This window comes from Ranitomeya imitator, chromosome 2 (assembly GCF_032444005.1).
Source record: "Ranitomeya imitator isolate aRanImi1 chromosome 2, aRanImi1.pri, whole genome shotgun sequence".
Classification (NCBI taxonomy): domain Eukaryota; kingdom Metazoa; phylum Chordata; class Amphibia; order Anura; family Dendrobatidae; genus Ranitomeya; species Ranitomeya imitator.
Window position 1 is genome coordinate 469731955 of NC_091283.1, and position 13375 is coordinate 469745329.

General features: G+C 43.9%; 1 protein-coding gene across 2 annotated transcripts in view; it reads left to right on the plus strand.

The window, feature by feature from the left end:
- Positions 1-13375, plus strand: part of ADA (adenosine deaminase) — a 76024-nt gene that overhangs the window by 6693 nt on the left and 55956 nt on the right. Inside the window, exon 1 of one of the 2 annotated variants that reach the window (XM_069751247.1) lies at positions 7316-7408. The exons of the other annotated variant lie outside the window; for it this stretch is intronic. Within the exon in view, the coding sequence (XP_069607348.1) occupies positions 7394-7408 (15 nt within the window). The 5' untranslated portion in view covers positions 7316-7393. Of the gene's footprint in view, positions 1-7315; positions 7409-13375 lie in introns of those variants that run through there. 2 annotated transcript variants of the gene reach the window in all.

Genomic DNA, 13375 nt, shown 5'->3' on the forward strand with positions numbered 1-13375 from the left:
ATGAACTTTTGCTCCTGGGGAAACCCTTTATTTACTGCGGTGTTATGTTTCACAAGCGCCCATAGACTTGAATGGATGCACGTGGTCTGATTCGCTGAGCCACTTGCAGCATGCTGTGGTTTTTTCTCATGCTGGTTCAGAATGAGAAAAAAAAGATCTGCGTGGCCCCATAGTATAACATTGGGCCAAATGCTAAACGATAAAGCATCGTATAGCACTTGTCCGAGTAATATGCTCATGTGAGCGAGCCCTAAATAACAGTATATCGTTTTCATTAGTTGGTCCTAATGATAATACAAGTTACAGGAAGCTCTGTCATAACAAGTATTAGCAGTAGCAGCCAGTCACAAACTTAATTCTGCTCAGTATTGAGTCATAATAATTAATATACATCAATAATAATGAGCAGAATTAAGTTTGTACCACTGGTTCGTCCAGGTACGGACTGGGGCTGAAATTCAGCCCTGGCATTTGAAATCACACAGGCCCGTGCTCTCCCCGTCCACAAGCACCAGATGTACTAATATTTCCCTGCATGGAGGAAAGCAAGATTTACTACGAGACCAATATTTCTAATGATACCTCCGTCACAAATCTTAACAGTATGGGTGTCTTGAGAACACCGATTCTGTTAACGTAGCAGACAAGGTGGCGCACAACCAGACAGGCCCTTCTGGCATTTGCCAGAATTGCCAGATGGCCAGTCCATCCCTCCACAACATTCACCGACTCTCATGTGGCCTAATTGCCCGTCCCTGTTTGTAAAACATAAAAACTGTACAAGTTTGCTATCGCTGTAATCGTACTTATCCGTAGAATCATATTACCAGGTCATTTTTACCACAAAATTAATGACTTAAAAACAAAACCCAAAAAATCAATGGCAGATTTTCTATTTTTTTTTCCTTACCATTTCACCGCAACTACAACTCAACTTCAGCTAAAACTACAATGCATTGTGAAAATAAAAACAAGCCCCTGACTCTTTGAAGAAGGAGAGTACAAAACAAAAGTGAAAAAATGAATATTGGCCCTGGTGGGAAGGAGTTAAATGTAACCTTTTAGGATTTTTCACTAACAATCAACAAGTAATAACTGTTGCTGTGAAGGGTTGTACTTGGTCTGCTGCAGTATTCAGGTTTGTGATATGTGTCAAAGTGAGTGCCAGGACCTAAGGTTTCCTGGCAAAACATTGTCCAGAGTATCACACTGCCTCTGCCAGCTTGTCGCGTTCCCAGAGCTCATCTTGGTGCCATCACTCTCCCACGTTAGTGACGCACGCAACCATCCATCTGCATTAAAAAAAATGATCATCAGACGATTGCGGTGGTTTTGATGGTGTACAGGTGTCAACATGGGTCCTCTAAGTCCCAGGCTATCCCGGAGGTAACTTTTTCAGCAATTTGCGCTACAGTAGCTTCTCTGTGGGGTCAGTACAGATGGGCCATTACTAGATGTAAGTTAACCAGTCTCTGATTAACCAGTTGTCCTTTCTTGCATCACTTTTGGTGGGCACTACCCACTGAATGCCAGGAACAACCCACAAGGCCTGCCATTTGGAGATACCCTGACCCAGTGATCTAGCCATCACAATCTGGTGCATGCTTTTTTCCTTACACTTGCACATTTTTCTTGCTGTCTCTTCATGTGCTGGCTATTATATCCATCAATGACAGGTGCCATTGTGTGGGGATAATCTATGTGATTCACTTCACCTGTCAGTGGTTGTAATGGTGTAACTGACTGATATATAATGGCTTGTCACATTTCTGGAATACACCCAAGAATTAACTGAAGGCAGTGTTACGTAACATATGTACATTCATTCTAGATGTAAAGAAGGTTTCATCATCAGGCATGTATTCTCTACTGTACAAGCAGTGAGACTATGGAACTCTTTCCCACGCAAAGTCGTAATTGTCAATGCATTGACAAAACGCAGGGAGGGACTGGATGCCTTTCTTGAAAAATAAAATATTACAGGTTATGGTTACTAGATTGTACAATGGGATGTTCATCCAAGGAACTTGTCTGGGCGATTTATGAATCTTAAGTAATGATTGAGAGCCAATATTTATAGGGAGTCTGTCAGCCAAACTGACAGCATATACTAAGAATATAGCCCTTATAAAATTTTCACATTAGTGTGCTGATCTCTGCCTCCATTTCATATGCTTATTTTCATGCCTCCCTCACTGGTTAATGACAGTGCTAAATTACCACATGATTTACTGTTTTTTTATGAAGTTTATAACTCATATTCTCCTGTTATTCAGCCCTTGTATCTTGATCAATAGCTCCCCCATACAGCATGATGTAGAGATGTATGTGTAGACACTGGACCTTGGGCTCCTAACGTTGCCGAAATGTCCGCAAGAGATATTGGTACAGCCTCCCACTACCTCAAATGATTGGTACATGCTGGCCCTAGCAGCCCACTGCACTTGAACTTGACCTTGTCACTGTACTTCCTTATATGACAGCTACAAGGAAGTCAGTTCCTTTTGTATCCTCACTAATCCCTTTCCCACTGTGGGCTAGCCTAAAGCATTAACTAGAGTGGCATGTAAAAGTTTTCTGAACCCCTGGTCAAAATTACTGTTATTGGGAACAGTTAAGCAAGTTGAAGATGAAATGATCTCTAAAAGGCCTAAAGTTAAAAATGACACATTTCATTTGCATTATAGGCAAAAATATATATTTTCATCTTTTGTATTTTAAAAATTACAAAAAGGAAAATGGGCTGATGCAAAAGTATGGGGGTCATTTGAGATTTGTGTGTTAAGATAACTTTGACCAAGGTTTCAGACCTTAATTAGCCTGTTAGTGTTAGGGCTTGTTCACTATCATTGTTAGGAAAGGCCAGGTGATGCAAATTTCCCAGCTTTAAAATAACCCAGCCTCCTCTAACTTTGTGCCAAAAAAAAACAGCAGCAAAGGTGAAGAAAATGATGGAGACCTGCAAAGCAGGAGAAGGCTATAAGAAGGTAGCAAAGCGTTTTCAAGCTTCAAGTCCTTTCTTCAGTTCATTAAGAAATGGCCGTTAACAGTGGGGGTCAAGATAAGGTCTGGAAGACCAAGCAAAATGTCAGTGAGAGCTGCTTGTAGTACTGCTAGAGAAGCAAACAGACACTAGAGTTGTGGTACATTGTTCTACTGTTCAGAGACACCTGCTCAAATTTGGTCTTCATGGAAGAGTCATCAGAAGAAAACCTCTCCTATGTCCTCACTATAAAATTTAGCAACAGAAGTATGGAAAAGAACATCTAAACAAGCCTGATGCATTTTGGAAGCAAAGTCCTGTGGACTGATGAGGATAAAATAGAACTCTTTGGTCGCAATGTTCAAAGGTAGGTGGGAAGAAAAAAGGACACAGAATTTCAGGAAAAAAAAAACATCTCACCAATCATTAAGCATGGTGGTTGATCAATCATGCTTTAGGGTTGTGTTGCAGCCAATGGTACGGGGAACATTTAACGGGTAGAGCGAAGAATGGATTCAATAAAATTTCAACAAATTCTTGATGCAAACATAGCACCATCTGTAAAAAAACTGAAGTTTAAAAGAGGATGGCTTCTACAAATGGATAATGATCCTAAAGACACGTCAAATTTATTTAATCGTATGAACATATATTTAAACATCATATAAGAATAAATAAACGATAAACTGATTGAAAAGAACAAAGGAACAGAAATCAGAGTCAAAATCCACAATAGACAACCTCAAAAGGCGCAAGCTGAAAATCATTGAAAATATGTGGCTAGACCTCAAAATACCAGTGCATGCAAAACGACCAAGGAATCTCACAGAACTGGAAGAAGTTTACAAGGAAGAATGGATGAAAATCCCTTAAACAATTTAAAGACTCTTGGCTGGCTATAAAAAGCGTTTACAAGCTGAGATAATTTCAAAAGGGGGTGTTACTAGGTACTAATCATGCAAGATGCCCAAACCTTTGTATCAGCCCTTCTTGCAATTTTTAAATTGTATAAATATGGGAAAAAAATATTTATATATAATATATTACAAAGGAAATGTGTTGTCTTAAACTTTAGGCCTTTTAGAGATCATTTCATCTTCAACTTGCTTAACCATTCACAATAACAGTAATTTTGACCAGGCGTGCCCAATCTTTCACATGCCACTGTATATCTTATCCTATATCACCATATACTAAGCCTATTCTTAATCTATACAGTCCTATGCTTACCCTATGCACATCCTACATTACACACTACTTACAGTTAGGGCCAGAAATATTTGGACAGTGACACAATTTTCGCGAGTTGGGCTCTGCATGCCACCACATTGGATTTGAAATGAAACCTCTACAACAGAATTCAAGTGCAGATTGTAACGTTTAATTTGAAGGGTTGAACAAAAATATCTGATAGAAAATGTAGGAATTGTACACATTTCTTTACAAACACTCCACATTTTAGGAGGTCAAAAGTAATTGGACAAATAAACATAACCCAAACAAAATATTTTTATTTTCAATATTTTGTTGCAAATCCTTTGGAGGCAATCACTGCCTTAAGTCTGGAACCCATGGACATCACCAAACGCTGGGTTTCCTCCTTCTTAATGCTTTGCCAGGCCTTTACAGCCGCAGCCTTCAGGTCTTGCTTGTTTGTGGGTCTTTCCGTCTAAAGTCTGGATTTGAGCAAGTGAAATGCATGCTCAATTGGGTTTAGATCTGGAGATTGACTTGGCCATTGCAGAATGTTCCACTTTTTGGCACTCATAAACTCCTGGGTAGCTTTGGCTGTATGCTTGGGGTCATTGTCCATCTGTACTATGAAGCGCCGTCCAATCAACTTTGCAGCATTTGGCTGAATCTGGGCTGAAAGTATATCCCGGTACACTTCAGAATTCATCCGGCTACTCTTGTCTGCTCTTATGTCATCAATAAACACAAGTGACCCATTGCCATTGAAAGCCATGCATGCCCATGCCATCACGTTGCCTCCACCATGTTTTACAGAGGATGTGGTGTGCCTTGGATCATGTGCCATTCCCTTTCTTCTCCAAACTTTTTTCTTTCCATCATACTGGTACAGGTTGATCTTTGTCTCATCTGTCCATAGAATACTTTTCCAGAACTGAGCTGGCTTCTTGAGGTGTTTTTCTGCAAATTTAACTCTGGCCTGTCTATTTTTGGTATTGATGAATGGTTTGCATCTAGATGTGAACCCTTTGTATTTACTGTCATGGAGTCTTCTCTTTACTGTTGACTTAGAGACAGATACACCTACTTCACTGAGAGTGTTCTGGACTTCAGTTGATGTTGTGAACGGGTTCTTCTTCACCAAATTAAGTATGCGGCGATCATCCACCACTGTTGTCATCCGTGGACGCCCAGGCCTTTTTGAGTTCCCAAGCTCATCAGTCAATTCCTTTTTTCTCAGAATGTACCCAACTGTTGATTTTGCTACTCCAAGCATGTCTGCTATCTCTCTGATGGATTTTTTCCAGCCTCAGGATGTTCTGCTTCACCTCAATTGAGAGTTCCTTTGACCGCATGTTGTCTGCTCACAGCAACAGCTTCCAAATGCAAAACCACACACCTGGAATCCGCCCCTGACCTTTTAACTACTTCATTGATTACAGGTTAACGAGGGAGACGCCTTCAGAGTTAATTGCAGCCCTTAGAGTCCATTGTCCAATTACTTTTGGTCCCTTGAAAAAGAGGACGCTATGCATTACAGAGCTATGATTCCTAAACCCTTTCTCCGATTTGGATGTGGAAACTATCATATTGCAGCTGGGAGTGTGCACTTTCAGCCCATATTATATATATAATTGTATTTCTGAACATGTTTTTGTAAACAGCTAAAATAACAAAACTTGTGTCACTGTCCAAATATTTCTGGCCCTAACTGTATATTGTATGTTATCTCTTCACATTACTTAAGCACTGCACATTAACATAACTCAATAAATGTATGAAAACACATGACATTATACACACTACGCAATTGGCGTCTTCAGGGATAGGAACAGGGCAAGACAGTTCACACCCTTACCATTGCATGACTTGCCGAGATCTAAATCTCGCATTCGCGGCCTCCAGCATTTTCCAGAAGCTCACTGCTGGGAAATCAATGTATAGGGCAGGGACTCTGATGTGAGCAACGTATGTATTTGTGCTCAGTAGATCTCAAGGTGGCATCAGTATTACTTGATGCTAGGATATTGTTAATCATCCTCTTTAATAATAATAAGGCTTTCAGAATGGAAATACGTTTGGCTGTTGACCTTTCTGACGATTTTGTTTTATCTGTCTGTGCCACCAATATTACTGTAGATGCAAAATTTCTACAATGTAATTACTACAAAAACGATTTGTTGCTGTTGTACGAATGCCAGATTCCTCTGATGCTGTTGGGGGTCACTAAATTGTAGTATTTGCAGCTGCAAGTGTTTTCTAAAGCACATAGCTGGAATCCAGCTATAACTAGGTGGGTGGCTTACGGAGCATGTGCCCCAGCTATTTGGTGCTGAGGAGGAGCACACAACAAGCCATTGTGGCTTGTTGGCCAGGATATATAGTCACCACTGACAAACAAAGTAGGACCCCTGTGCAATAACAGTACATGGACCATTTGGAGACCCATAGCTCATTATAATGCACAACTCCACCTGCTTTGGAGGTAGAAGTGGCTCGCCTTCCACTTGGGCCCATGTGCGGTTGCATAGGTTGCACCAATGGTATGTCCACGGTGCAGCAGAGGGCTCGATGGTTCGCATGTAACATGCCTGCTAGAAACACTGGGTTGTATAGGTGAGAAAACCCCATCCAATGCAGATTGTATGGATCAGTACAGTTGATTTGGCTAGTAGAGTTTACTAACAGCAACTAATCATCGTGTGATTCTTAATGAATCTTGTGAAGTAAGGGAGGTTATATCATGGTGGATGTGTAACTAATATTGGGCAAGGTGGGGATACTCCAACTGAGGCTCACCCTATCTTTCAAATTTATCAGCCACTAAAACATGAAAACAATTGAAAAGAGGTGTATTGCTGGCACCTACTGATGTGATTATCTCAGCTGAAATTGAAATCTACCTGGGTGTAAGCTTGACACCAGACAACTGAGGGCATATGGGTGCAAACCAAAAAATTAAGGAATGACTTGTAGTCCAAAAACAGAGAAAAAAAAAGGTGGCACTCACTATCCGATAAAACATTCCTTTATTTAGTCCATGCATGGGTACAGTTAGAGAGGAGCTGATACCTTCTGTGGACAATGGCCGTTTCATGCTGACTGTTCTTCTCCTATCTATTAGGACCCGATGAAGTGCAGTCAGCGTGGAACGGCCATCGTCCACAGAAGGTGTCCGCTCCATTTCTGCTGTACCCGTGTCATGCAGTAAATAAAGGAATGTTTTATCGGATGGTGAGTGCCACCTTTTTTTTTTCTCCGTTTTTGGAAAATGTGAAAACAGTTGACCTCCCACCGTACAAGCAGAAGGCAATGGCCAAAGGTTAATGGATGGCACATTAGATACTGCATTATATATCTTGCCCCGGGTATGTGAGGTGTAATGACTTTGTCTGTAATGGCGTCTGACTTTTTGGTAATGGGTTCCCTTTACATTGTATAGTATGTGAGACGTCTCCATCTTGTGTCCATAGCTGGTGCAGGAACCTGTATGGTGAGACCTTGTGTTATTGTTCTCACCTGCCAAATGTCTCTGTATCACAAAAGCAAACAAGGGTTTATACCATGGACCTTGTTAAAGGTATATTATCACCCTGCTTTACATCACAGTACAAACCCTGTGAGAACACGGTTGCTCTTTGTACACTATACCTGTACAATCAGAGGCGTAGCTAGGGTTTTGGTTCAGTGGGGGCAAAGCTTCTGAGTGGGCCCCTAACCAGGTAACCTTCATTACAATTTGGTGACGCACCCTAATAGTGGAGGAGAACCTCAGCAGATGACCGCGCTATTACTGAAGATAATCTCTATATAAAGACCAACATGGATATTACCGCCATATGGTCAGTGGTAGATACCAGTCCCACAGGACATATAGAGATCAGCACAGTTACAGATAATGTCTTACCACTGACGTCCTTTCTGATGGAATCGTTCATTTTTCCCATCATTTCCATCTGACCCAGACCAAAAAGACAACTTCTTCCAGCCAGGACTCACCTGCAGAGAATAAAACAAAAAAAAAATGTCACTTCTCATATTCCAGCCCCATCACCATCTACCCCCAACCTGCACAAACTCCTCATCCTACTGATACCCCAATACTGAGCCGCTGCTGCCGTATGTGTCCCTATTACTGCACCTGCTGTGTGCTTCTCTGTGCCTTCTAAATTCTAAAGCACCCCTCTATAGAATAGTAATGCCGGGTGCAAGTGCCCTAGAAAACAGTGTCCACATTTTGCTACCTAGAAAGTAATATTGCCATGTGTGCCCCTTTGATAGTCACAGTAACCTGAGATCCCCTATAACAAGAAGTGCCCACTTTACATTTAATAATGTCCCGAGTCTACCCCCCTGTACAGCTCCCCTATACAGTATAATGCCCCCTCACTGTATAGTACCATCCACACAGTATACTGACCCCTTAGTAGCCCCCAAACTGTTTGGCTCCAACACTGTATGATGGCCCCTTCACTGTAATCTCCACACTAGATGGCCTCCATATAGTATAATGCACCAGATCATCCTAAATAGAGCATAATGCACTCCCCATAGGTCTCCATATAGTATAATGCACTCCCCATAGGACTCCATATAGTATAATGCACTCCCCATAGGACTCTATATAGTATAATGCACTCCCCATACGCTTACTCTATAGCACAAGGCAGCACCCATAGGCAGACTCTATAGCAGAAGACAGCACCCCATAGGTAGACCTTGTAGTATAAGGCAGCACCCCATAGGCAGATCCTGTAGTATAAGACAGCACCCCATAGGTAGACCCTGTAGTATAAGACAGCACCCCATAGGCAGACCCTGTAGTATAAGGCAGCACCCCATAGGTAGACCCTGTAGTATAAGGTAGCACCCCATAGGCAGACTCTAGTAAAAGGCAGCACACCATAGGCAGACCCTGTAGTATAAGACAGCACCCCATAGGCAGACCCTGTAGTAAAAGGCAGTACCCCCATAGGCAGATTCTGAAGTATAAGGCAGCCCCCCATAGGCAGATCCTGAAGTATAAGGCAGATCCTGAAGTATAAGGCAGCCCCCCTATATGCACATACTGAAGTATAAGACAGCCCCCCCTATAGGCAGATCCTGAAGTATAAGGCAGCCCCCTATAGGCAGATCCTGAAGTATAAAGCAGCCCCCTTATAGGCAGATCCTGAAGTATAAGGCAGCCCCCCTATAGGCAGATCCTGAAGTATAAGGCAGCCCCCCTATAGGCAGATCTTCTGACAGCAGGCGCCGGGTGGTGACGTCATCGCGCCCACTGTCATTGTCAGAGCGGGGGGCCTACTACCAGCACCCTCCCCCGGCCTGCTCAGGGGCCCCATAGTTGGCGGCAGAGCAGGGAGATCGATTCTCCCTGCTCTGCGGCAGAAGGTAACTGTGCCAATACAGTTACAGTAGCGTAGCTCTGGGTGGGCCCCCTCTGAGCACCAGCCCCAGGGCGATGGCCCCCTATGCCCCCCGGTAGCTACGCAGTGTACAATATAGCAATATATACGGTATTCTATGTTTGAGGGATTTGCTAAACTTTTAAACTTACTACATATTGGGATAGGATCTTGGAGATGGGAATAACCTTTTAATATCTGGGTCCAATTACTGTAAGGGCTTATTGTGTTACTTTTTTATACAGCAGTTTACTGTAATATATACTTAGTATAGATGCAAAATTCTGTACATAAATACCTAATAATAATTCCTAGTTGCGTGTATACACATTATTTACTGTTAGCTTTCTATACCTGAAAGTAGTGGGGAGATTTTGCTATGTGCACTGGTTTGGACAATCCCTTTTGCAGATTGTTGGGCCCCTATTTGTCAATCGCCTTTGCTAGTTTGAAGTATTGCAGGTCTCGCTGTGAAACAAATCTACTCCTGCTGTTTTCTGTAGACTCTTGCAAGTCTTCCCAGGCTGAGATCCATGCCAGATCCTCTACTTAAAGCAGTATTCTCAAATTTGAAAATTATCCTCTAGCCACTGCATAAAGGATAACTTCCTGATTGCTGGTGGTCCGACCACTGGGACCCTCACCAATCCCGAGAACTGGGACTCTCCAGTGTGAGTAAAGCTGTGGTCGATCATGCGAACTGCTGCTCCATTCATTCTAAAGAGAGCACTAAAAAGCAGGTGTGCAAAGTGTGGTCCCAATAAGAATGAATCGTGCGGCAGTGTGCATGATAGATCACTGCTCTATTCTCGGGATTGGTAGGGGCCCCAGCGGTTGGACCCCCAGCGATCGGGAAGTTATCCCCTTTAGTGGAACAATTCATTTTTATATATTCCCAGCACACTGAGAGTTGCAGTTTCTGAACAGCTGTAGAGAGCCTGCAGGTTGGAGACCACTACTTTGGAGAATTTGGATGTTTTACATCTGGAAATAGGGTCTACAGCTCTAGAAGCCTTGCCTGAATAAACACCATGCATTTCTACGTGTCTGCTGACAGCAATTGCCAAGGGATTTGTTTCATTGTGGTTGCCAGCTGTTATCCCCAGGGGAAGCAGTAGTTGGCTATATCTTTCCATTGCAGCAGCTATGATGATGGATATAGAGAATAATCCAGGCCACCAGAGCAATTGGTGTGATGTTGTGGTGGCTTATGGAGGTGGATCCTGAGTGGGAAGCGACACTCTATGACATAGGATTCAAACTCAAAGCACAGAGGCAGAATAAGCAGGCCGAATTAAACCAAACAAACCCTAATTAAACAAACCCTACTAACCAGAAACAGCTCTCTTATCCCTACTATCTAGGGACAGCTCTCCTTAGCCCTACTAAACAGGGACAGCTCTCATATCCCTACTACCCAGGAACAGCTCTCTAAGGCTAGGTTCACATTGCGTTAGTGGGTGTCAACTAACGGACTCCGTTACATGGCGCAATTGTCGCAATTAGCGCCATGTAACAGATCCGTTAGCGCACCCATTGACTGCAATGTGCTAACGGATCCCTAACGCATCGCAAACGTATGCCATTTTTGGCATGCGTCTGCGATGTGCCGTTAATTTCGGACGGACCTCGAACGCTGCTTGCAGCGCTCAGGGTCCGTTCCTCGCTAGCGCAGATCGGGCATCTGCGCTAGCGGGATTGCCGAACGCAATCCCTTTTTGGACATTGCGTTAGCGTAATCCATTAGCGTATCTGCTAAACGGATTGCACTAACGCAATGTGAACCTAGCCTTAGCCCTACTACCAAGGGACAGCTCTCTTGGCCCTACTCCCCAGGGACAGCTCTCGTATCCCTACTATCAAGGGACAGCGCTCTTATCCCTACTACCCAGGAACAGCTCTCTTTTCCCTACTAACCAGGAACAGCTCTCCTATCCCTACTACCCAGGAACAGCTCTCTTATCCCTACTACCCAGGAACAGCTATCTTATCACTACTACCCAGGAACAGCTCTCCTTTCCCTACTATCCAGGAACAGCTCTCCTATCCCTACTACCCAGGAACAGCTATCCTATCTCTACTACCCAGGAACAGCTCTCCTCTCCGTACTACCTGGGAACAGCTCTCTTATCCCTACTACCCAGGAACAGCTCTCTTATCCCTACTACCCAGAAACAACTCTCCTATCCCTACTACCCAGGAACAGCTCGCCTATCTCTACTACGCAGGAACAACTCTCCTATCCCTACTACCCGGGAACAGCTCTCTTATCCCTACTACCCAGGAACAACTATCTTATCCCTACTACCCATGAACTGCTGTCTTATCCCTACTACCCAGGAATAGCTCTCTTATCCTTGCTACCCAGGAACAGCTCTCTTATCCCTACTACCCAGGAACAGCTCTCTTATCCCTACTACCCAGGAATAGCTCTTTTATCCTTGCTACCCAGGAACAGCTCTCTCTTCCCTACTACCCAGGAACAGCTCTTCTAAGCCCTGCTAAACAGGGACAGCTCTGTTAGCACTACTAACCAGGAACAGCTCTCTTAGCCGTACTCCCCAGGAACAGTGCCCTTAGTCCTACTACTCAGGGACAGCACTTTTAGCCTCACTACCCAGGGACAGTACATATAGCCTTACTACCCAGAGACAGCTCTCTTATAGCACTACTATCCATGGACAGCTCTCTTATATCCCCTGGGCAGTCTGTGCATTGCAGTCCATTCTCGAATCATTTTTGCACGGACATCTATATGAGCCCTTAGGCTGGGTTCACACTTTGCGGTTTTTACCACGGAACCGCCGCAATTTTGATGCTGCGGGTCTGCAGCAGTTTCCATAGCGTTTCCATTTACATGTAAACCCTATGGAAACCGCAAACCGCTGTGCACATGCTGCGGTTTAAAACCCGCAGCATGTCACTTCTTTGTGCAGAATCGCTGCGATTCTGCACCCATAGGAATGCATTGAACCGCTTACGTCCCGCATGGGGCTGTGCCCACGTTGCAGGAAGTAAGCGGCTAATGTGCGGTTGCTACCCGGGGTGGAGGAGAGGAGACTCTCCTCCAGGCCCTGGGAACCATATTTGGGGTAAAAAAAAGAATAAAAACAAAAAAAATCATGTTATACTCACCTCTCAGTGCTGCACGCGGCCGTCCGGTCAGAGTTGCTGTGCGAACAGGACCTGCGGTGACGTCGCGGTCACATGACCGTGACGTCACGAAGGGTCCTTCTCGCATAGCATCTTTGGAACCGGACTGCCGGGTGCAGCGCCGAGGAGATCCGGACATCAGAGGGTGAGTATAACCAATTTTTATTATTTTTAACATTACTATTGATGCTGCATATGCAGCATCAATAGTATAGGCGGAAACCCGCAGCGGAAACCGCGGAACAAACCGCGATAAATCTGCAGGGAGAACCGCAGCGGTTTTGCCCTGCAGATTTATCAAATCCGCTGCGGGAGAACCCGCAGAGGGACGCCGCAAAGTGTGAACATGGCCTTACAATTACAAGTGGCCCTTTGAAGTCTACCATAATGCTGATGTGGCCCTCAATGAAAATGAGTTTGACACCTGTGCTCTGTGACATCTGTTTGCATATCCACCATGGTAAGCCCAATCATTAAATTGATTAAAGTATATGGACATATTTTTACTTTTTTTTGTAAAGGTACCTTCACACTCAGCGACGCTGCAGCGATACCGACAACGATGTCGATCGCTGCAGCGTCGCTGTTTGGTCGCTGGAGAGCTGTCACACAGACAGCTCTCCAGCGACCAACGATCCCGAGG